This window comes from Rhinatrema bivittatum, chromosome 18 (genome assembly GCF_901001135.1).
Source record: "Rhinatrema bivittatum chromosome 18, aRhiBiv1.1, whole genome shotgun sequence".
Lineage (NCBI taxonomy): Eukaryota > Metazoa > Chordata > Amphibia > Gymnophiona > Rhinatrematidae > Rhinatrema > Rhinatrema bivittatum.
The window spans coordinates 1026088-1052225 of NC_042632.1; the positions used below are offsets into that span (position 1 = coordinate 1026088).

A 26138-nucleotide genomic window follows, 5' to 3' on the forward strand; every position below is an offset into this window, starting at 1 on the left:
TCAGCTCCCCGATAGCTCACCACATGAACCCATAAAAAGGGCTGATTTATGAAACCCCCGCAAGCCCCTAGGGCATGAGAGAAAGGAGCACGCTCTCAGGTCAACATCATCGCCATGTCCAGCATGCTCCATTATTCTTATGGTGTTTCAAATAGATCCATGAGTGAATTACTCATCATTGAAATCTCTATAGGGAAGAGAGCGAGAATGCAGATTCAGGGACAGTACAGCACATCTATGCAACACCTCTGCTGAGAGTTAAGCTGGTTTAATAGCAAGCTGTGCAGATCTCAGACAAGCAGCACACCAGCCAATCCCAAACTCTCAGGTCTACAAAGCAACTTTTAACAATGTAGGGATGCTTTGTATTCTTATAAAGAATTCTTGTAAAGTGGCATATACTACTCCGGGGGAATTCTGCACACAAAATTGAGAATTCTGCATACATAACTTTAAAAATCTGTGCACGAAAATTGAAAATTCTGCAAACTTTATATTGGTCAAAATAACACAATATACATGACAGTCTTTAAGTGATTAATTTAAAATGTAATACAGAAAAAAAACCTATTACTTAAAGATGCAGAGTTTTAAATATTTTGAATAGAATTTCCCTAGAAGCTCACTGTAAGAATGTATCTAGCCCCCCCCCCCTCCCATGGCCAGTCTCCTTTCACTTTGCCTTCTCAGACCTCCCAACTCCTCCACCCTCCGCTATCTCTCCCCTTCCACTCTATCTCCACTTCCAGAGTTTGACCCCTCTCTCAGTACTGCCTCTCACACAGGCTCCCTCTTTCTCTCTCTCTCACACAAACATGCACAGGCTCCTCTCTCTCATGCACATACACACCCCCTCATGCAGGCTCCCTATCTCTCACTCACATATACACACGCTGTCACACAGGCTCCCTCTCTCTCTTGCACCCATACCCACAGAAGCTCCCTTTCTCATGCATACACCCTCACAAAAGCTACATCTCTCTCTCATGCATCTCTGCACATTTGCTCCCTCTCTCTCTCTCTCACACACACACACACATCTCTCTCACAAAAAAACAAGCTCCATCACATGCACACAATCCTTTTTTCACGTACACCAGTTCACAATCTCTCACACATATACACATTTCTTCACATTCTCCACACATAAACTCCCTCTCTCTGGCATACACACCCACCCTCAAACAAGTTCTCTCACACACACTACACACAGGCTTGCAGTCTTACACACACACACACACCCTACACAACAGCTTCTCAGTCTCTCATACAAACAACCTCTACACACAGACTCACTTTCACCAGGGTTTGCTCTCTCTTCGCTGCAACGTGGCACGCTGAGTCCTGCTCCTGCTTTGCCGTGACGCAGCATGCCAGGGACTGCTCCTGTTCCTTCTTTGCCGCGACGTAGCATGCTGGGGCCTGGTCCTGCTCCTTCTTTGCCGCAATGCAGCACACCAGGGCCTGTTCCTACTTTGCCGCGACGCAGCATGCTGGGGACTGCTTCTGTTCCTTCTTTGCCGCGACGTAGCATGCTGGGGACTGCTCCTGTTCCTTCTTTGCCGCGACGTAGCATGCTGGGGCCTGCTCCTGCTCCTGCTCCTTCTTTGCCGCAATGCAGCACACCAGGGCCTGTTCCTTCTTTGCTGTGACGTAGTATGCTGGGGCCTGCTCCTGCTCCTGCTCCTTCTTTGCCGCAATGCAGCACACCAGGGCCTGTTCCTTCTTTGCCGCGACGTAGCATGCTGGGGCCTGGTCCTGCTCCTTCTTTGCCGCAATGCAGCACACCAGGGCCTGCTCTTCTTTGCCGCAACATAGCATGCTGGGGCCTGCTCCTGCTCCTTCTTTGCCACAATGCAGCACATCAGGGCCTGTTCCTTCTTTGCCGCGACGTAGCATGCTGGGGCCTGGTCCTGCTCCTTCTTTGCCGCAATGCAGCACACCAGGGCCTGTTCCTACTTTGCCGCGACGCAGCATGCTGGGGACTGCTCCTGTTCCTTCTTTGCCGCGACGTAGCATGCTGGGGACTGCTCCTGTTCCTTCTTTTGCCGCGACGTAGCATGCTGGGGCCTGCTCCTGCTCCTGCTCATTCTTTGCCGCAATGCAGCACACCAGGGCCTGTTCCTTCTTTGCTGTGACGTAGTATGCTGGGGCCTGCTCCTGCTCCTGCTCCTTCTTTGCCGCAATGCAGCACACCAGGGCCTGTTCCTTCTTTGCCGCGACGTAGCATGCTGGGGCCTGGTCCTGCTCCTTCTTTGCCGCAATGCAGCACACCAGGGCCTGCTCCTTCTTTGCCGCAATGCAGCACACCAGGGCCTGCTCCTTCTTTGCCGCAACATAGCATGCTGGGGCCTGCTCCTGCTCCTTCTTTGCCACAATGCAGCACACCAGGTCCTGTTCCTTCTTTGCCATGACGTAGCATGCTGGGGCCTGCTCCTGCTCCTTCTTTGCCGCAATGCAGCACACCAGGGCCTGTTCCTTCTTTGCCGCGACGTAGCATGCTGGGGCCTGGTCCTGCTCCTTCTTTGCCGCAATGCAGCACACCAGGGCCTGTTCCTTCTTTGCCGCGACGTAGCATGCTGGGGCCTGGTCCTGCTCCTTCTTTGCCGCAATGCAGCACACCAGGGCCTGCTCCTTCTTTGCCGCAATGCAGCACACCAGGGCCTGCTCCTTCTTTGCCGCAACATAGCATGCTGGGGCCTGCTCCTGCTCCTTCTTTGCCACAATGCAGCACACCAGGGCCTGTTCCTTCTTTGCCGTGACGTAGCATGCTGGGGCCTGCTCCTGCTCCTTCTTTGCCGCAATGCAGCACACCAGGGCCTGTTCCTACTTTGCCGCGACGCAGCATGCTGGGGACTGCTCCTGTTCCTTCTTTGCCGCGACGTAGCATGCTGGGGACTGCTCCTGTTCCTTCTTTGCCGCGACGTAGCATGCTGGGGCCTGCTCCTGCTCCTGCTCCTTCTTTGCCGCAATGCAGCACACCAGGGCCTGTTCCTTCTTTGCTGTGACGTAGTATGCTGGGGCCTGCTCCTGCTCCTGCTCCTTCTTTGCCGCAATGCAGCACACCAGGGCCTGTTCCTTCTTTGCCGCGACGTAGCATGCTGGGGCCTGGTCCTGCTCCTTCTTGCCGCAATGCAGCACACCAGGGCCTGCTCCTTCTTTGCCGCAATGCAGCACACCAGGGCCTGCTCCTTCTTTGCCGCAATGCAGCACACCTGGGCCTGCTCCTTCTTTGCCGCAACATAGCATGCTGGGGCCTGCTCCTGCTCCTTCTTTGCCACAATGCAGCACACCAGGGCCTATTCCTTCTTTGCCGTGACATAGCATGCTGGGGCCTGCTCCTGCTCCTTCTTTGCCGCAATGCAGCACACCAGGGCCTGCTCCTTCTTTGCCACAATGCAACACACCAGGGCCTGTTCCTTCTTTGCCATGACGTAGCATGCTGGGGCCTGCTCCTGCTCCTTCTTTGCCGCAATGCAGCACACCAGGGCCTGTTCCTACTTTGCCGCGACGCAGCATGCTGGGGACTGCTCCTGTTCCTTCTTTGCCACGACGTAGCATGCTGGGGCCTGCTCCTGCTCCTGCTCCTTCTTTGCCGCAATGCAGCACACCAGGGCCTGTTCCTTCTTTGCTGTGACGTAGTATGCTGGGGCCTGCTCCTGCTCCTGTTCCTTCTTTGCTGCAATGCAGCACACCAGGGCCTGTTCCTTCTTTGCCGCGACGTAGCATGCTGGGGCCTGGTCCTGCTCCTTCTTTGCCGCAATGCAGCACACCAGGGCCTGTTCCTTCTTTGCCGCGACGTAGCATGCTGGGGCCTGGTCCTGCTCCTTCTTTGCCGCAATGCAGCACACCAGGGCCTGCTCCTTCTTTGCCGCAATGCAGCACACCAGGGCCTGCTCCTTCTTTGCCGCAACATAGCATGCTGGGGCCTGCTCCTGCTCCTTCTTTGCCACAATGCAGCACACCAGGGCCTGTTCCTTCTTTGCCGTGACGTAGCATGCTGGGGCCTGCTCCTGCTCCTTCTTTGCCGCAATGCAGCACACCAGGGCCTGTTCCTACTTTGCCGCGACGCAGCATGCTGGGGACTGCTCCTGTTCCTTCTTTGCCGCGACGTAGCATGCTGGGGACTGCTCCTGTTCCTTCTTTGCCGCGACGTAGCATGCTGGGGCCTGCTCCTGCTCCTGCTCCTTCTTTGCCGCAATGCAGCACACCAGGGCCTGTTCCTTCTTTGCTGTGACGTAGTATGCTGGGGCCTGCTCCTGCTCCTGCTCCTTCTTTGCCGCAATGCAGCACACCAGGGCCTGTTCCTTCTTTGCCGCGACGTAGCATGCTGGGGCCTGGTCCTGCTCCTTCTTTGCCGCAATGCAGCACACCAGGGCCTGCTCCTTCTTTGCCGCAATGCAGCACACCTGGGCCTGCTCCTTCTTTGCCGCAACATAGCATGCTGGGGCCTGCTCCTGCTCCTTCTTTGCCACAATGCAGCACACCAGGGCCTATTCCTTCTTTGCCGTGACATAGCATGCTGGGGCCTGCTCCTGCTCCTTCTTTGCCGCAATGCAGCACACCAGGGCCTGCTCCTTCTTTGCCACAATGCAACACACCAGGGCCTGTTCCTTCTTTGCCATGACGTAGCATGCTGGGGCCTGCTCCTGCTCCTTCTTTGCCGCAATGCAGCACACCAGGGCCTGTTCCTACTTTGCCGCGACGCAGCATGCTGGGGACTGCTCCTGTTCCTTCTTTGCCACGACGTAGCATGCTGGGGCCTGCTCCTGCTCCTGCTCCTTCTTTGCCGCAATGCAGCACACCAGGGCCTGTTCCTTCTTTGCTGTGACGTAGTATGCTGGGGCCTGCTCCTGCTCCTGTTCCTTCTTTGCTGCAATGCAGCACACCAGGGCCTGTTCCTTCTTTGCCGCGACGTAGCATGCTGGGGCCTGGTCCTGCTCCTTCTTTGCCGCAATGCAGCACACCAGGGCCTGCTCCTTCTTTGCCGCAACATAGCATGCTGGGGCCTGCTCCTGCTCCTTCTTTGCCACAATGCAGCACACCAGGGCCTGTTCCTTCTTTGCCGTGACGTAGCATGCTGGGGCCTGCTCCTGCTCCTTCTTTGCCGCAATGCAGCACACCAGGGCCTGCTCCTTATTTGCCGTGACATAGCATGCCAGGGCCTGCTCCTGCTCCTTCTTTGCCGCGGCGTAGCATGCTGGGGACTGCTCCTGTTCCTTCTTTGCTGCAATGCAGCATGCTGGGGCCTGCTCCTGCTCCTTCTTTGCCGCAATGCAGCACACCAGGGCCTGTTCCTTCTTTGCCACGACGTAGCATGCAGGGGCCTGCTCCTGCTCCTTCTTTGCCGCAATGGAGTACGTCAGACCTGCTCCCTCTTTGCCGTGAACAGGATGGGCTCCACACAAACAACCTCTAAACACACTCACTATGTTATCCGTCTAAATGGCTTTTGAATATCTACCCCTTAATATTTGGTCTGAGGCAGATGTTAAATTTTAGGCCTTATAAGAACAAGCTAAATTGCATTACACATAGCAGGCTCTGGTAGTGGTTTTTCCACTCTTACTGGCCAAACTGGACACTACTCATCATACTACCTTTGTTTGTTCTTCCACGATCTTGTGAAACTCACTCTTGAAATTCGAGTGCTCCACTCTCTATCCTTTAGAAGGAAGTTATAAGCTTGGCTTTTTGAATGAGCATTTACTGGGCAATGTTGTGAGGTTTAGAAGAACTTTCACTGATTCTAGTTGGTATGGGAGGGAGGACAGTTACTGATTACAGGAAGTAAGGGCTTTTTTTAGACATGTTACTTTAGGGATCAATACTCAGATGGTTTGTGGCTAAATTCAGGACTTACCAGGATAAATTTGAGATTTTGAATTTCCCTCCTCTTGCAGCCAGGTAATTCACAATTTACCCAGAAGTTATCCCAGATGTTAACCATTAGTACATTATCCTCTTTACCATTTACATTTACAACAGATATCATGGCTGATCTGTTATACAAATGTTTCCTTTGTCATGCACAAATTCTTCTGAAGAGAAGACTTCTTTTTACTTACCCAGCTTGTACCACATATCACGGATAGCAAAGCCAATCAAGCATCTCATATCCCCATATCTAGAAAGATAAAGCAAAAGAAAGTATTACCCCTGGGCTGGTCATTGCCGGAGAGTGCTACCAGAAGCCATTTTTCAAATCACAGTTTCAGGTGGTAAATTTCTCATAATGTTAAAATATCTGAAACTACTGGGTTCCCTGAGTTAGGGGAAAGGTAACTTTCAAGGTCCTTGCATTGCATTCACGTAAGTCCCAGTTCAGTATCTTGTAAACAGCAGTGATGACCACAGCATGGATAAGCGACAGTCACTATACAGTTTCCAACAGTACTTATTACTAATATAGTATAAAATGATGAAAATGATCTTTACAGAGATTCAGTTCACTTTTCGATGTAACAGATGCTTTAGATAAATTTGTGACTTCTTACAGTGTTACTTAAGTGTAAGATTTTAAAGCCAATTGATTCAGTCTTTAATCTGTAGTAGATATTGATAGACCTCATTGGGGTCCATCCCAACTCCTTTCTCCCTTCTCTCTTTCTTCTCCCTTGGATTGCTGTAAGTCATTCCTCCTCTAGATACTGATGATTTGCAGGTTAGTGGAGACAACATCTACCCTTTAAGGTTCAGGAACTTAAAAGTTGAATAGATAGGGAGGGTGAAATAAAACTCCCACATCTAAAAGTAACTGAAAATCCCCATGGAGGTTCAACAACTTAAAACACTTGGAAAAATAGGGGACATCAGCCTGCCAGTATTCTCCATCTCCAGCAGATGGTGGATGTGCATCTCCCTACTGGGGATTGCTTCAAGTTTTAGAAGGCGAAAGAACGAAGGAAAATTAATTTGCCCTGCTCTTCTGTGGTGATACCAAATGGTCTCTCCCTCAATTAAGAATTCCTGTGGTGATTTCCATGGACCTTCAGATGAGTGCCTTGGTCCAGTAGCTGGTTTTGTCAGTTGGCGTGGACTTAGCTGTTAAAACAACTGAAAGGCAGCAGGTGCAGGAAGCCGAGCGAAGTGGGGATGGTATATGCCCTCTCTCTCTGCAGCCGGAGACCTTCTCTGTATTCAGCTGGAATGGGCTAAACTCAGGTAAAGCTTAAAAAAAAGATAAAAAAGAAAATACAGACAGAGGAGGGTTTTTTGGTAGGGCTTCCTCCTTTCCCTGGTCTCCGCGCTCGGCGTGGCATTCTGACGTGCAATTTTGCCCCCGAGAGACGTTAAGGGACATGGGCAGCCTGGCGAATTGAGCAGCCATTTTGGGCTAGGCCTCGCTCTTAGGCTGTTCTCCTAAAGCTGTTTTTGCACGCTTTTTCCTGTGTGTTAGGCTGCCCTCTTCAGGACTGTTGGCTTGTGCAAGTGCATCTGGCTGCGCATCCAGGTTGCGTGTCCAATTTTTGGTTTTGTCCTGGTTTACATCATATCTTTCTGATCGGCAATCTCAGGTCATAATGGGGGGTTAGGGTTCTCCTTGATTTACTAATACTACAGGTGTCCCTTAGGGTTCTGCTTTATCTTCTTTACTTTTCAACATTTACTTAGCTCCAATCTGTAAGATTCTAATGACTCTTTGTGATGGCTATCGGATATATGCTGATGATATCCAGTTTTATATCAAAACAAGCTCCACATGGGCTGAAACAGTGAGTTGTATTGGAATTTGTCTGACAACCATAAAATAGTGGCTCCAACATAACAAACTGTCTCTAAATGTTACAAAAACAGAATTTTTGGTTGTTCAGTGTTCTGGTTGCCCATAGTTTGGAACAACATTGATTTCCCGATTTCAATTTATGTAAGAAGTCTGGGTGTACTGACTGACTCTAAACTATCTTTTTATCAGCATATTAAGGGTGTAATTTGAAATGGCTTTTTCAAACTTAGAGTCCAACATGACCTCAAGACTCTGCTTGAACCAAACAATTTTAAATTGATTGTTCAAGCCTCTGTGCTATGCTACCTACTATGGATTATTGCAACATTATATACCTTGGGCTTTTGGATGCAGCAATAAAACCCTTACAACTTCTCAATTCCATAGCACATCTAGTCAGTGAAATGAGACACTCAGACCAAATTTCTCCTATGCTACATCATCTTCAATGGTTGCTTATTTGGTACAGGATTCAATACAAGATTCTCGTCTTGAAGCACAAACTTCTTAGCACTTCTCCCTTTCCGTGCATTAATTTTCTTCTTCATATTTACCAACCAACTAAGAACCTCATAACACAGGAGATGGGACTCCTTGAGGTGCCAACTGTGAAGACAGTAAGGGGCGGATTTTAAAAGGCCCACGTGCACCGGCGCACCTATTTTGCATAGGCCGCCGGCGCGCGTAAAGCCCCGGGACGCTCGTAAGTCCCGGGGCTTTCGAAAAGGGGCGGGAGGGGGCATGTTCAGGGGCGTTCCCGAAACTATGCAGCGTTTCGGGGGCGTGCCGCGGCGTTTCGGGGGTGGGCCGGGAGCGTGGCGCCGGCCTGGGGGCGTGGTCGAGGCCTCCGGACCAGCCCCCGGGACCGGAGGAGGGAGCGGGGCTGCCGGCCGGTGCGCGCAAAGGTAAGAGGTAAGGGGGGGTTTAGATAGGGCCGGGAGGGGGGGTTAGGGAGGGGAAGGGAGGGGAAGGTGGGGGGAGGGAACGGAGGCAGGCTGCGCGGCTCGGCGCGGGTAGGCTGCCGATTTTGCGCAGCCTTGCGCATGCCGACCCCGAATTTTATAAGACACGTGCGGTTACGCGCGTATCTTATAAAATCCAGCGTACTTTTGAAGATCTACCTCTAAGATTGTCAATTACGAGAGAATGTGCCTTTTCTGTGGCAGCACCTGTTCTGTGGACTTAAGAACATAAGAACATGCCATACTGGGTCAGACCAAGGGTCCATCAAGCCCAGCATCCTGTTTCCAACAGTGGCCAATCCAGGCCTTAAGAACCTGGCAAGTACCCAAAAACTAAGTCTATCCCATGCTACTGATGATAGTAATAGCAGAGGCTATTTTCTAAGTCAACTAAATTAATAGCAGGTAATGGACTTCTCCAAGAACCTATCCAAACTTTTTTTAAACCCAGCTACACTAACTGCACTAACCATATCCCCTGGCAACAAATTCTAGAGTTTAATTGTGTGATGAATGAAAAAGAACTTTCTCCGATTATTTATTTATTTATTATTTATTTATAGGTTTTTATATACCGATAACCGTTTGCAAATCGTATCGGTTTACATAGAACATATATTTATTTATTTATTTATTTATTTATTTAAGGCTTTTATATACCGGCATTAGTATGCAAACATCATGTCGGTTTACATTGGAACTAAAAAGGAGGAAAGGAAATACAATGAACAGGGGTGTGGGGAAGGGGACATAGCATAAGCTGCAGAGGAGATAAGGCAAGGAAGCAGACAGTAAACTGTGATGAACTATGTACAGTATGGAGTATAACTATAAATACATTATAAATACATTATATACAGGGCTGAGAGAGAAAATACATGGAACGATTTGTTGCATAGCCTGGTAAGAGAAGGTACATAACATTAAGAAGAGAGTACATAACTGCTGAAATAAATATATATATTAGTAACTATATACAAAGTTGTCAATTTTTGAGAAGGAGATAATTTTGTACAAGGTAATGAATAGGCGTGGAGGGGATTGTGTCATCTCGAGCAGATAAGTTAGCAGATGTTTTGGGGGGTGGTTGGGGCAGTAAATGCATAAAATTGGGGTTGAGGGGCGGGGCGAGGAGGAGAACGAGGGGCGACAAGGGTTTTAAAGATGCCATATGCTAACTTCATGGAGTGCCCCCTAGTGGATAAGTTCTTGGAGGAGAAGTCCATTACCTGCTATTAATTAAGTTGACTTAGAAAATAGCCACTGCTATTACTAGCAATGGTAACATGGAATAGACTTAGTTTTTTGGGTACTTGCCAGGTTCTTATGGCCTGGATTGGCCACTGTTGGAAACAGGATGCTGGGCTTGATGGACCTTTGGTCTGACCCAGTATGGCATGTTCTTATGTTCTTATGTAATGCTGACTTTGATCCAGAAATGGAACAAAGACTTGCAGATAACATCAGATGATACAGATTGGGATGAGATATGGCAGGCAGCACATTCCATTTCTATTTGCTCAAGCAAGAGGACCTAATGATCAAACATTTGCATTGTGTATATAGACATCCCATATTCTTCATTGCTTTCTCTAGATCTGCTTCTCCATTATATTGGGGTTGGGGCCAGAGGGATACAAAATTTCATGTGTAGTGGTCCTGTCCTTTAGTATTTTCCCCCCTTTTGAGAGGATATAGAACAATAGATTAGGCTATCGCCCAATTTGGTGTTGCTGGGATGTTGGAGAGATATTACAGTGTCAGTTCCAGCTATGGACAAGATTCTTATTAATCACTGTGTACATGCAGCTTTGTGAACTATTGTGCTGTTCTGGAAAAGTGCCCCAAGCATCTTGCAGTGAAGATGCACTTGATAGATATGGCTTTTATAGAGAAAATTACATATTCACTGTGTGAGAAGATGGAGAACTTTGACAAAATTGGGGGGAAATTCTGGGAATATTTACTTAGTGAAGTTTGATATCTCATGGTTTAAAGTCTAGTTATATGTTGTACATGCTGAAGCTTGACCCCAGTTATGTGGCTCCTGTGCTGATATTCCTGTAAAATATTTCTTTCATATAACCTACTGTATCTAATACCTACTCTGTATGATACTGGACATGTGTACCGTCTGCTAAATAAAAAGTTTAAAAAAATGTGTGCTTAGTTTTATCTCCAACCTAAACCCAGACTGAAAATGCCTCCACTACAATGTGGGTAAAAGGATGTGCCTAATGAAGCCAAACAGATAGATTTACCCACATACAAAGTGAGCTATTTTCAGACAGGCAATTTAGGTAGGTAAACACTTTTTTCACACAAAAATCCCTTTGAAAATTGCCCTCTAAGTGATTTTAAAAGGAAAATCTTACTTTCAGTTAAGTCTTCTCTAGCCTCTAATTCTAGCACATATATTCTGAACTGGTTTTCTTCCTGGGAACTCAGTACAGTCCATGTATAGAAAAGACAAGAAAGCATCTTATTTATTTATTTTTATTTAATATAATTTATATACCGGAGGTTCCTGTATAATATACATATCACCCCGGTTCACAAGGAACAGTAACTATCGCTACATATTAGCTACATATGAGTTTATACTGCTCACTCAAGTACTTACTTATTCAGGATCTTATTGTACTTAGCATGAGAGAAGTTTTCCAGCTGTAGGGAATCCTGGGTAATGAAAGCCACTGCCAGGTGAAAATAATTATTCCAAAGCTGAAAATTAAAAATTAGAAACTGTGAGTCGGTTATAATTTATAGAAAATGTAAACTGTAAACAATCAATATTTACAATATATTGTAATAAAATTTACACAGTTGTATAAATCAAACCAAGACTTCAGATAACATTTGCAGATTTAACTTGTCACAATCACCGCTCACAGGTTAGGCCCATGAGCAGCTCACCTCGATGACACCGGACCCATACTGCTGCCTTCCACGGCAGTAGAAGTTACCGCCGGTCATCCATGCGGCTGAATGCCGCCGACGCTGCTGGACCTGTGCTGCCACCTCCTGCGACAGAGGAAGTTGCCACCGGTCACACATGTGGTTGAACACTGCTGACAGGCTGTCCTCTAGGCGCATGCATGCACGTCTCTACCTCTTTTAAAGGGCGTGTGGCGGGAAAAGCCTGTGGTGACCTTGGATGTCGTCATTGCTAGCAGCTCTATAAAAGGGTTCTTCAAATGCTTCTATGCTGCCTTCGCAAGGTCTCCTGTGGTCTCCTGTTTCCTATGGTCTTGTCGTCTTGACCCAGTTACAGATCCTGGTTGTATTTCTGCTGTCTTCAGAGTCCTGTCCAAGTATTCCGAGTCCTGTTCCATGGTTTTCATCTGGTATTTTCAGTCTTGAGTCCTGCTACAAGTCTTCAGAGTCCTATTCCTGAGTTCATAAGTCCTGTTCCTGGTCTGTGGTCCTGTCTTCGACTTAGTTGCTGGTTCAAGCCTTCAGAAGTCTGCCTCCATGGTTTTTAAAGTCTTATTCCGAGTTCCAGATTTCAGAGTCCCTGTTTTGGTCTGTGGTCCGTCCTTGTCCTCGTCTTGCCTGGACTCTTTGTCTTTAGTCTTCAGCCTCGGTGTCGTGTGTCTTTAGTCTTCAGCTTCATATCCAGCATCTTCAGTCTTCAGCCTCAGAGTTCTGTGCCTTCAGTTCCTGTGTATTGTCCTCAGTCTTCAGTCCTTTGTCTGCGCTAAATGGTCAGTCAGAAAGGGCTGGATTGCTACACCAGAGACCAACAAGAGCTGTTGGTTCTCATCTGAGGTTTCCTAGTTCCTGGTTCATTTTGGTTCCAAGTCTAATCTGCTTTATCCTTCAGTCTGTTCCAAGTTTTCAGCTCCATTTCCACCTCTCAATCTGGCCCGTGACTGGATGCCCTCACTTGCCATTGGCGCTAACCTTTTGGCCTGCCTACAAGGCTGTGCCACGTGCGCCACAGCAAGAGGGGCTCACGCTGTTTTTGTACACTACATAACTTAAGAAGTATTTCCCTTATGAAGGCTCTAGTGCAGAGATCAGCAGCTGTATATTGTATGTACATTTTGAGAAAATGACCTCATGATGCAGCATTACAGTGACTGCCTTTGGAGAGATCAATTACCAAGATGCTTCATTGGCTGATGATGATTAGGAGAGGTATATATGTGGAATGAATGCAGTCAGCAATATATGAATACTCACATGAGATGCACATCTTGAGAGGAATAAAGCAGTAAAACAAATAAATCGGCCTAATCGGTATGGCTAATTGCACCAGACATCTCCTTGCTGAGCTTACCTAAGTACCTTCATCTGAAGTCACATGATTCTGTTCTCAGTGATGGGAATCTTTACAATCTTATTTAAAAATTAGGATGTCCATATTTGGTGGTACAGCAAGTGGCAAGTTACCAGGGTAACTTTAGCCAAGATAATCAGCAGGAAGCAAGTCCCACTGAATACAGCCATTTAGGTTTATACTTTTCTGGGTAAGAATACAAGACAGAGAAACTAGACAGAGATCTGGCTAAAGATATCCAAAAAGAGAGAAGAAAGGGTAAGGTGTTGCTCATACATTTTAATCCACTAGCTGTGGATATGAGAACTCTTTCTGCAGAATCTGTAAGAAGTAGAGAGACTGTGGATGTCCTTCAAGGTAAGTAGTACCCTAGAGTTGTGCAAACCTAAGTAAAAAGGTTGAAAAGGGTCAGTTACTCACTTTGAAAAGGTGTTAGAGTAGTATGATTGATTTGAGTAGGTGACAGCATTTGATAAACAGAATAGCAGTGAGTCACTCAGGCTAACTGAAGTGTAAACCACCAAAGGGATTGTTTTGTACTAACTTGTCTTAGAAGAACAAGATATATTGCAGGGGAAGAGCTCAGTAACCTACAAACCTTTGGGAGCACTGAGAGGAGAGGATCATCTTGCTGGTGGCTTAAGAGGATCGGTAAGTATTGCTTTGGGAAATTTAGAATTTCAAAAGTTTTGGGGAGAAGTAAACTGAAGGGGTATATTCTTTAGTGTGTGTGTGTGTTTCTTATAAAAAGCAAGCCAAAAGGCTGGAAAGAGGAGACAAGATGGCAGCAAGGTGGTGGAGCTGTACACCGCTGTTCTTTACCTTTTCTTGTAACTTTTCTTCTTGGGGACACAAGCCTCCTAAACACAAAGCTTGGGTTAGGGTTTTTTCCTCCGAACCCTCCCATCCTCTCGGACAGCAGATTATTACCAGCTTCACCTCACAATTGATAGCTTCTCAGGGACTGAGGATCCTGATCTGCCCTGCCATGAGGGAATGTGACAGTTGCTGATGGAGGAAGCTTCCCTGAGTGCTTTGGATGATCGACTGCCACTGGTGCAGAGGTGTGAGTCATCACCCGGCTTCATGGCGTTGACCTGTGACATGACAGGGATAATCACTATGGGAGGGGCCAGTGGTTTGATTGCACTCGAGCGGTATGACTCATCTCGCCCTACGGAGGAATTTCATATGGAGGGTATGGCAGTACGGAGGAATTTCATATGGAGGGTATGGCAGTGCTCTCCCACTCTTTTTTGGCTCTCAGAAGCGGGTGCACTGGAGGAAGATCTGGACGTTGCTTCAGTGGCAGCATCATTGGTAAACCAAAATATCCCTCCTATGATTAGCCTCTCGAATCTACCTTGACCGGCTGTAGTGACATTAGATTTCCTTTGGGAACTAATGACAGGATTTGGGAAATCCTTGAACTCTTATATTCAAAAGATGGATATCCTCTCTGCTAAATCTTTTTTTTTATTATTATGCTTTTTAAATTACACATCAAGACAATATTTCTTGACATTTGAACATTGAAGCATAGGTAAACATATAAGAAATAGGAAACAAAATAGTTTTCATCCTCTTTACACCAAACATTTGACATTCACCTTACTTCATTAAAGATCCTCCATACTGCAAAGAGAAGATCACAAAATTTTTCTAATTCAACAACATAAATCTTAAAAAGAAAGAATTTTATAGCCTATATACTGTGAGGAGGAATATTTCCTAGTGAGAGATAATCACAGCTTATTGGGGACATGGGTGAACCTGGACATTTACCCCTTCAGCACCCTGTATGGTAACTTTATCAGAAAGAAACTGAGTTAATTGAGATGGTAGGAAAAAAAGATAGGTTAACCCTTTATATTTAAGCTGACATTTGCAAGGGAATTTCAATGTAAAACTAGCCCCTATTTGTAGGGCCTGTGTTCTCAAGAGTAAAAATTGTTGTCTTTTCTTTTGTATCATTCTAGACACATCAGGAAATATTCTCACCTGCAAATTCATAAAAGTATGTAAGCGATATTTGAAAAACAGTTTGAATATCCATTCTCTGTCTCTAGTGCAAATGTGACAATCAAAGTACTTTTTACAGCTTTGCTAGACAGTCTGATGTCTCCAGCATGTCTGCTAAATTTAGATCTTGCATTTTATTTTCAATATTTGAGGTTTCTCTTAGTTCTTCTACACCTTTTTTCCTTTGTGGTAAATAAAAAATTCTAACCACTGGTGGAATGCTTCCTTCAGGCACTTTTAAAATCTCTATCAGATATTTTCTAAACATCTCTTTTGGAGATATATATGAAAGTCTGGGAAAGTTGACAGATCTCAAATTCCTAGACTTTAACATATTTTCCATAATTTCTATCTTATTCAACATTTTTACATTATCTTTCAATAAAGACTCTTGAGATGTTCTATTAGCATTTACAGTAGATTTCATTTCTGCACTCCATGAAAGAACACTTTTAATAGTGTTCTCTACTGCCTGCATTCTGACTTCACCTCTCTGCTAAATCTTAACATTCAATTTCCTCTCATGAAGGTCAACTTTTGGCCATTAATTCCAAAGTTTCAGATATTGAGGAAAAATTGAAACAGATTCAAGCTTTCAAGGTGGCCACAGTTAAGGACCACAATTCCCTTTCTAAAACAATTGAACATCTTGAAAATCAGACCAGGAATTTGAATTTGAGGCTACATAATTTCCCGAAGCTTAAGGGGGAAATTCTGGATCTAACTTTGAGGAGATATTTTTTCGGGTCAGCATGTGCAAGGGGGTGTAAACTATTGCAATTACGCACGGCGACGCATTGGGATCTTCCTCAGTTCCCTCCCAGTCCGCCCCAATTAAGGAACAGACTGGGAGGGAACCTCCCAACCCCCTAGCCTAACTTCCCTTCCCCTATCCTGCCCTCCCCGTATCCCTATCCTAAATACCCCCAAATTCTTTTCTTACCTTTTGCTCCTGCTTCTGAGCAAGCGCAAGTTGCAATCCCTCGGCACAGTGGCAAATGTCCACTATGCCGGGTGCATCTAGCCCTGCCCTGCCCCCCCCCCCCCCCTGAACCGCCCCTTTGGCTAGCCCTGGGCCTTGGACACCAGGAGTGGAGGAGTAGCCTAATGGTTAGAACAGTGAGCTATGAACCAGGAGACCAGAGCTCAATTCCCACTGTCACTCCTTGTGACCTTGGGCAAGTCACTTTACCCTCCATTGCCTCAGGTACAAACTTAAATTGTATGCCCTCTGGGGATACAGAAATACCTACAGTACCTGAATGTAATCTGCTGTGAAAAGTGGAATATAAATCTAAATAAATACACACATCCCAGGGGGGGTTTACATGCATGGCTGGGCCTTTTGAAAATTGGCCTGGCACGCATAAGGCCTGGTGTTTTATTCGTGTACGCTTTTAAAATCAAGCCCAAAGTGTGGTTGATGAAGTGTGGCCCAATTTGGCAGTGTTGGGGACACAGCAGGACTCAACACTGCATGTGTTCCAGCCCTTGATCTAGCATCTTGGGCCTGGGTGGCAGCAACAGAGTGATTGTTGAAGGGTGGTCCAACTGGCAGTATAGGGGACACAGCAGGCAGATGAAGTCAGGCAGTCACTGGATGTTGCTGGATGCTGGTTGTAAGCCCCATTGGTAGTATTTGAAGTACAGCAGACAGACAGGCATAGCAGTTACATGATCTTCAAATTCCTTTCATTCATCTTGCCACTCACATGGAAAATGTGGAAACCCAAGCAAAGGCAGATTAATTTAAGGAACACCAGTTTCTCAATCGTATGGTGACAGCCTGGAGCCTTGAGGTTCTTATGATGTCCCCTGTCATATAAAACACTCTTTCACTGGGGTCACTCATTGGTGGGCAAGAGAAATAGCGTTGAGCCACTTTTGCTAGATCTGACTAGATTCTGCACTTGTGGGACCAATATGCCAGCACATCTGTGTCCATGTCCTCGATAGTCTCTGAGCGGTAGCGTATAACTGAGATATGAGCTGCCATCTCTTTTAATAGTGTCAGATGTGTGTCTTTCTTCCCAGCTACTTTTGCAATCACCGAAGACAGAAGGGAGGATTGTTTTTGTTTTGCTGTGGAGGAAGGAGTGCTATGTAGTGATTGCAGGGTGCTGCTCTGACTTCCACTACTATCTGACCTGAGTAATGATGGGTTTTCCTCCTGTGCTACGTCTCACCTCTGCCTCAACTTCCGGTGCTCTAGTTGACAGACCTGTTGCGACAGCTGGCCGTGGAGGCATGCAGCCAGCCTCATTCATCCCCCGCCGAGCTGACTGCATCCCTGCTTTATTCGCGACCCTGGGGAGCCACTACCGCAGCTTACTCCAGGCGAAGCAGGGAGCCGACACTGTTGCACAGCCTGCCACTGCTGCCTCAAGACACATGCGTATGTGTGGCTTTCAACTGGATTTAAAGGGGTCGCAGCAGGAAAACTTCTCGCAGACCTGAATTAAGACATCAGCCCCTGGGGCTATTTAAAGGCAGCCCTTGCTGCCAAACCCTTGCCTCAGCAACAGGTTGAGCTTTCCTAAGTTACGAGTTTCTACTCCGTGTTCCTGCTCCTGGCTCCGGGCCCTATTCCCTTGGACTGACTCTCTGGCTTGACCTCAGTATGTTTTCCTGACTTCTTCTTGTCTGCTGCCTGCCCCGACCATCTACCTGCCTCTTAGACTCCGTTTTCTTTGCCATCTGCCCTGACCTCTGGTCTCCTCCTGGACTTGTCTGCTTGCTGCCTGCCCCGACCTTCTGCCTGCCTCCTGGACTCCTCCTTGCCTGTCATCTTCATTGGATTCATTGCCCAGAAACCTGCGGCTAATTCCAGTCAGCCTTGGTACCCAAGGGCTCAACCTGTGGGGAACAAGGGCTGGTATTGGTGAAGGTCCAGTTGGGTCTCCGCACCGCTCAGTTCCACCTGTCACTGACGAGGACCTGCAGGGGGGCTCCTTCTGCAGGTAGCGTCTCAGCCAAGTGTCCACCTCCTAACAGCTTGCTGAGGCCATGGATCCGGCAGACCTCTCGGGCCTCCAGGCTCTACCAGGCCTAACCCAGAAGATTCAGCAGCAAGAGCATTTTCTGGAGATGTTGGCTACATCTATGGAATATCTGAGCACCCACCTTGATGCCTTCATGGCTCCCACTGACACACCTCCAGCTCAGATAGCCCTGTGGCATCTACCTTACAACTACTGGCTCCTCCCCGGTATGCCGGAGACCCCAAGCAGTGCTGGGGATTTCTCAACCAGTGTTTCATACACTTCACTCTACAGCCTGTGCAATTCTCCAGTGATGTCATTAAGACTAACTTTATTCTCTCCATCCTCGAAAGAAAGACATTGACTTGGTCCTCCCCTCTATGGGAACAAGGGGACCCGCTTCTCCAGGACCTGCAATGGTCCATCCAGGTGTTTAAACAAATTTTCAACAAGCCTGGCTGCATGGCCACTATAGGTTCAGACATCCTGCATCTTCACTAGGAAGCACGTCCGTTGGTAGACTATGCCTTTGAATTCCACACTATGGCCATGGAATTAAACTGGAGGGAGGACAGTCTGAGGAGCATCTTTTTGGAAGGTCTATCCCCACAGATACAGGACGAACTGGGAGCCAGGGAACTCCCGGAGTCTTTGGATGCTTTGATAAATCTGGCTGGGAGAGTGGACCACCACCTCCAGCAATGAGCCTGAGAACTGTGAACACCGCATAGGCTCATTACACTAGCTCCGTCCTTTTCCCGACCACTTACTACCACCACTCCCATACCTAATACAGCACAGCAAGAAGAGCCCATGCAGCTTGGGCGAAGCTTGTGGTCGCCTGAGGAGAGACAGCATCACCGAGCGAGATGCCTGTACTGCACAGGGAAGGGATACTTTATGGCCCAAAGCCTGGAGAAGCCAGGAAACTCTCAGGCCTAGGACCAGCTGGGCAGGTGGTCCTAGGCTTTACTGATACCGCTCCCCAACTTGTGCTTCTAGTGGCCCTCCTCATGTCCACCAAGAATTTTCTACCTTAGCCCTCATAGATTCAGGCACAGGAGGGAATTTAATTAATTAATTTATTTTAATTTCCATACTGGTATTCTGGTCCAGTCATACCGGTTTACAATTTCCATAAAACAAGACATATAAAAAAGTAAAAAATATAAAACAATCATTCATTAAAAAACATTTCAGCAAATAGAAATATAAAATAAAATGAATCAGGGATAACATGATAACAAGAGCTTGGTAGATCACTTGAAATTACCAACGATACTGCGGAACACACCACTTGTGATCTCCTTGATCTCTGGGGATCCCCTCCCGGGTCGAGTCACCAAGACCACTCTTCCCTTTGCATCTCCGGACCGGTATACATTCCACGTCATTGAGAAGGCGGTCCATCCTATTGTCCTCAGTTTACTGTGATTGCAACTACATTCTCCCATTACTGACTGGAAGACTCTCCAATTAACAAGATGGGATCGCCGATGCCATCACCATTGCCTTCTCTCCATCAGACACCCTCCCTTGATGCTCCTTGCCACAGCCTCCTTGGAATTACCATCACAATATGCTGATTACTCAGACGTTTTCTCAAAAGAGAGCAGAGATCCTGTCGGAACATTGTTTTTATGATTCTGCCATCAACTTGATTCCCAGTACCACTCCCCTACGGGGAAGGGTGTACCCTTTGTCCCTTCCCGAGAACGAGGCCATGGCTCAATATATGCAAGAGAACCTGGAAAGAGGATTCATTTGGCCCTCAACATCACCTGCAGGAGCAGGATTCTTTGTGGTCAAAAAGGATGACCCTGTATTAATTACCGTGGGCCCAATGCTATAACAAAAAAGGATCAGTACCCCTTGCCTCTCGTCGCTGGACCACCTACAGGGAGTCAGAGTGTTTACCAAACTAGATCTCCGGGGGGGCTTTACAACCTGGTTTGAATCAAACCTGGTGATGAATGGAAACCGCTTTTAATACATGGGACAGCCACTATTCTAATTGCGTAATGCCCCTGCGGTATTCCAACACATGATGAATGAGATCTACAGGAATTTACTATATACCAGCTGTTCTGATTAACAAATGTTGGTACCTAATCAAACCCAATCACTCTACCTTAACACCTTTCCAAGGTGAGTAACTGAACTTTTTAACCTTTCTACTTATGAACATATTGTTCCTAGCTTCTGGCTACCTTTTTCTCTCTCTCTCTCTTTTTTTTTTTTAACACACTAACTTGTTTATTAGCTGCTTTACTGACTATTAAACAAAAAAACAAACACTAAATTCTGTTTATAAACTCTTGAGGCTAGAGTGGCAGAACTGGAGGAGCTGAGGCTGACAGAGAGGTATACAGATTTATTTATTTATTTATTTATTTATTTATTTATTTAAGTTTTTTTAATATACCAACATTCAAGACGATAGTCCCATCATGCAGGTTCACAAGAAACAGGGGTGCAATTAAAATAAACTTTACAATTTGAACAATAGTGCAGAAAAGCAGTTACATGTAACAGGGAAACAATAACTTGGAGTAAGAAGGAAAACAGATGAGACCTTCAGGGACATAGTAGCCAAGTCCCAACTTCAGACTGGCAGCCCTGATGCTGCCTTGGAGTAAGAAGGTCTCATGATTGGAAAGCATCAACCTGGTGCAGCTGGAAAGGATCCTGTAGCAAGGACCTGCTCTCTAGGTGATGTATTATCCTCTTGCACAGAGGATATCTCCCCCAGGGCTACTGCCCAGGAGGGAAGGGTTAGGTCAGCCATCATAGCTGGTGATTCGATTATTAGGAATGTAGCAGCCGGTTGGCTGGTGTGCATGAGTATCGCCTGGTAACATGCTGTTGCAACCATCCCTTCACGACGGCTTCACTCCGCCTACCTTTCTTTCTTTGCACCTCCTCGCGCTGTGGATGGACACCTGGCTGCCACGGCGTCTGCCTGCCGTCCTCTCCGGCGGCCCCGGACCGGCTTGGGTGCTGCCTCCCGTCATGCTCAGCTGGTAACTTATGGCGCGCGAGCCGTGTGGCCCTCACTCTTATTTCCTACTTGGTGCGAACCTCTGGGGCGTCCCCCTGTGATGATGTCAGTCTACCTGGAAATTTAAAGCCTACAATGTTTGCTAGCCTTTGAGTTAGCAAGGGGGATTCTTACAGATGGGATTCGATCTCCGTACCCAGCTACTCTGCCTCTCCAATTTCCATTGGACTCTTATCGCTAACGGGGTACCCACTCCTCGTGGGCCTCACTTGCTTTTCAGGTCACTATCAGGAAACCGGTACTTGCTCCTCGAGGGCCCATGTTCCCTGACTCGCTGCCTGCTCCTACCGTCTCTTCTGCCTAGAAGGATTCGCTATCTTCAACACTAGTGAGTACCACCATCTTCACCTCAAAGCTGTTCCCTGGAACCAGGTACTCGCTCCTCGAGGGCCTGCCTCCGTTCCAGCCCTGCTGCCATCTCCTATGTGGAACCGCTGTGTGAGTACATTACCTTCAAGCCTCTCAGCTCTCAGGGATCAGGTACTTGCTCCTCGAGGGCCTGATCTCCATATCCTGGGGTTCTCTATACCGGGGCTTTGTGCATATTCCACTGTACTCATTATTTTCAGTTCTTTACACTACAGCACTACTACCAGAGGAGTCGCTGTTCCAGCGCCTGAGGGATACTAGCTCAGCTGGGCTACTTCTGCTGCTCACTACTACCACCTCTGGTGGCTTCATCACATTGTCTAATAAAAGATCAAGCTCTGTTTTTGTGTGTCCTAAGCTGAGCCTGACCTGTGGCCCCTCATGGGACTTCCCCCCGTGGGCATGGTCAGCTGCCACAGTGTCCAAGGATCCACCCAAACCTCACTAATTATAACAAATGCCTACCTGGTGTGAAGGTGGCGGACCTCATGCGTCACCTAGATAGGATTTTAATCAGTGCTGGGCAAGAGCCGGCTGTCGTGGTGCATGTGGGCACCAACGACATAGGAAACTGTGGGTGGGAAGATCTGGAAATCAAATTTAGGCTCCTAGGTAGAAAGCTAAATCCAGAACCTCTAGGGTAGCATTCTCTGAAATGCTCCCTGTTTCACGTGCAGGTCCCCAAAGGCAGGGAGATTCAATGTGTGGTTGAGATGATGGTGCAAGGAAGAGGGATTCGGTTTTGTAAGGAACTGGGGAATCTTTTGGGGAAGGGGGAGTCTTTTCCAAAGGGATGGACGGAACCAAGCTGTTGGCGCTAACCTTTAAAAAGGAGCTAGAGCACCTTATAAACTAGAACAAAGGGGAAAGCCGAAAATCACTCAACAGTGCATATTTCAAAGGGAGGTATCTTCAAAGGATACTAATGACGCATTAGAATTAGGGCATCACAACAGTGAGGTTCCATTAATAAGAAAAGTAATCCAAGTGCCTGTAATTAAAAACTCACCTTAGCTAAAAGATTCCAATTTATCCCTATCAGTTAGAAAGCAGAATGAAAATACAAACAAAAAACACACTTTGAAATGTTTGTATGCTAAAGCCAGAAGTCTAAGAAGTAAGATGGGAGAATTAGAATGTATAGCAGTGAATGATGACATCCTTAATTGACATCTCAGAGACATGGTGGAAGGAGGATAACCAATGGGACCATGCTATACCGAGGTACAAATTATATCGCAATGACAGAAAGGAGCATCTGGGAGGCGGGCTAGCGCTTTATGTCTGGGATGTCATAGAGTCCAACAGGATAAAGATTCTGCATGAGACTAAATGCACAATTGAATCTTTATGGATAGAAATCCCTTGTGTGTTGGGGAAAAGTTTAGTGATAGGGGTATACTACCATCCACCTGGCCAAAATGGTAAGATGGACAGTGAAATACAAAGAGAAATTAGGGAAGCTAACCAAATTGCTAGTGCAGTAATAATGGGAGATTTCAATTACCTGAATATTGACTGGGTAAATGTAACATCAGGACATGCTAGAGAGATAAAGCTCCTGAATGGAATAAATGACAGTTTTATGGAGTAATTGGCTCTGGAACAAACGAGAGACGGAGCAATTTTAGATTAAATTCTTAGTGCAGCATAGGATTTGGTGAGAGAGGTAACGGTGGTGGGGCCGCTTGGCAATAGTGATCATTATATGATCAAATCTGAATTAATGACAGGAAGGGGCACAGTAAGTTAATCTACGGCTCTAGCGCTAAACTTTCACAAGGGAAACATTGGTAAAATGAGAAAACTAGTTAGAAAAAACTGAAAAAAGCAGCTACAAAGGTAAAAAGTGTGCAAGACACATGGACATTGTAAAAACTACCATCCTAGAAGCACAGTCCAGATGTATTCCACACATTAAGAAAGGTGGAAGGAAAGCAAAACGATTACCGGCATGGTTAAAAGGTGAGGTGAAAGAGGCTATTTTAGCAAAAAGATCTTCATTCAAAAACTGGAAGAAGGATCCAACAGAAGAAGAAGTGCTAGCAAGTTAAATGTAAGACATTGATAAGACAGGCTAAGAGAGAATTTGAAAAGAAGTTGGCCGTAGAGGCAAAAACTCATAGTAAAAACGTTTTAAAATATATCAGAAGCAGAAAGCCTGCGAGGGAGCTAGTTGGACCGTTAGATGATCGAGGGGTTAAAGGGGCAATTAGGGAAGATAAGGCTATCATGGAAAGATTAAACTATTTCTTTGCTTCGGTGTTTACTGAAGAGGATGTTGGGGAGATACCCGTTCCAGAGAAGGTTTTCATGGGTAATGATTCAGATGAACTGAACCAAATCACGGTGAACCTAGAAGATGTGGTAGGCCTGATTGATAAACTGAAGAGTAGTAAATCACCTGGACTGGATGATTTTTGAGTTCTGAAGGAACTCAAAAATGAAATTTCAGATCTGTTAGTTAAAATGTGTAACCTATCATTAAAATCATCCATTGTACCTGAAGAATGGAGGGTGGCTAATGTAACCCCAATATTTAAAAAGGGCTCCAGGGGTGATCCAGGAAACTACAGACCAGTTAGCCTGACTTTAGTACCAGGAAAAATAATGAAAAGTGTTCTAAAGATCAAAATCACAGAACATATAGAAAGACATGGTTTAATGGAACAAAGTCAGCATGGCTTTACCCAGGGCAAGTCTTGCCTCACAAATCTGCTTCACTTTTTTGAAGGGGTTAATAAACATGTGGATAAAGGTGAACTGGTAGATGTAGTGTACTTGGATTTTCAGAAGGCATTTGACAAAGTTCCTCATGAGAGGCTTCTAAGAAAAGTAAAAAGTCATGGGATAGGTGGCAATGTCCTTTCATGTATTACAAACTGGTAAAAAGACAGGAAACAATATATTTATAAATGAACTGGAACTGGAAAGGAATAGAAGAGTGAGGTAATCAAGTTTGCAGATGATACAAAATTGTTCAGAGTAAAATCACAAGTGGATTGTGATAAATTGCAGGAGGAACTTCTGAGACTGAAAAATTGGGTATCCAATTGGCAAATGAAATTTAATGTGGATAAGTGCAAGGTGATGCATATAGGGAAAAATAACACATGCTGTAGTTACACTATGTTAGGTTCCATATTAGGAGCTACCGCTCAGAAAAGATCTAGGCATCATAATGGATAATACTTTGAAATAGTCGGGTCAGTGTGCTGCGGCAATCAAAAAAGCAAACAGAATGTTAGGAATTATTAGGAATGGAATGGCGAATAAAATGGAGGATGTCGTAATGCATGTGTATCGTTCCATGGTGAGACCGCACCTTGAATACTGTGTACAATTCTGGTCGCCACTGTTATGCTCCTGCCTGCAAGAGCGTGGGCAGGCTCTTACCTTGTTACAGCCACAGCCAGTCGGGCTGCTTCTTTCTCCCTGAATCAGCTGGGGCCGTTCCCACAGCTGTTGCCATGTGGTCTCCCCCTCCGCTGCTGTCTCTGCCTTTCCCCGACGTGCTGCTGCGATCCCGGGACCTTCAGCGAGCAGGCCGTCTCTCCCAGTGCCTGTTTCAGTCCGGGTCCTTGCCTGGCTGGGAAGCCATCCCTGCCAGTGCCTGCAGCTTGCTTCAGCTCTCTGCTCTGCCTGCTGTCTTCACGGCATGGAGCCGTTCCTGCAGTCAGCCCTTCCCCCGCTTCCTCTGCAGCCAGCCTTACCTCTCTCTGTTTCTTCCTGCTTCAGTCCTTGCAGCTGGGAGCTGCTCCAGTGACCTGCCTTCACCCAGCTCCAGTCCAGGGCTGCTCCACTGCTTCCCTGGGCCTTCCACGTGGCTGAGGATGCCACCAGCTTCCAACTCTTCTCTCCAGCTTCCTAGGGCGTGGGCGCGCGCCTCTCTGCTCTTCTTAAAGAGCCAGCCAGGTGTGGCCCCCTGCTGACCCCTCCCTGGGCATTGTCCACCTCAGCCCTACTAAAGGGCTCAGCTTTCAGTGTGTCTTTGCCTTCGCAAGGAGTTGGTCACTCCTGAGATCCTTCGCTCCAGGAAGTTGTCCGTGGTCCAGCACTTCTGCAAGGTCCTGTGTTTCATGTTACCTGTCGGAGCTCCTCGTCCAGTCCTGATGTCTGCCTGCCGTTCCAGTCCCAAGGTCTGTCTCTTGATCCAGCCCTGAGGTGTGTCTCCTGTTCCAGTATCTGTGTTCCAGTCCTGATGTTCCTGCTGTTCCAGATATCCTTGTTCCTGATCCTGATGCTTTAATCTGCCTTGTGCTGCCAGGAGAGCAGCGTATCCTTGCCTTGTGCTGCCAGGAGAGCAGCGTATCCTTGCCTTGTGCTGCCAGGAGGGCAGCGTATCCTTGCCTTGTGCTGCCAGGAGTGCAGCGAACCTGCTTCCTCTTTCCTGTGCTCTCCCACTCTCTGCGTGGTCCGCGACCAGCCTTCCAGGGCTGTGTAGGGCGCGCATGGGACAGGGTGGTCCGCGACTCAGTCCCGCGGGTGGCCTGAGTAGGGCGCCCTGAGGGTCAGTGCCCATGTCTACCTTCAGCCCTCATTCCTGATTCCACCTCTGTGCATCCAGTCCTGAGTCCACGCCTGTGCCTGTCCACGTCTATGCATCCTACACCTCATTCCTGAGTCCACGTCTTTGCCTGAGTCCACGTCTAAGGATCCTGCATCTATGCCTGAGTCCACGTCTATGGATCCTGCACCTCGTTCCTGAGTCCATGTCTATGCCTGAGTCTAC

General features: G+C 47.0%; 1 protein-coding gene across 1 annotated transcript in view; it reads right to left on the minus strand.

Annotated features, from left to right (window-relative positions):
- Positions 1-26138, minus strand: part of LOC115079628 (dedicator of cytokinesis protein 2-like) — a 991955-nt gene that overhangs the window by 292028 nt on the left and 673789 nt on the right. The window contains 2 exon segments of the mRNA XM_029583335.1: positions 6069-6127; positions 11312-11412. Coding sequence (XP_029439195.1) covers positions 6069-6127; positions 11312-11412 — 160 coding nt within the window.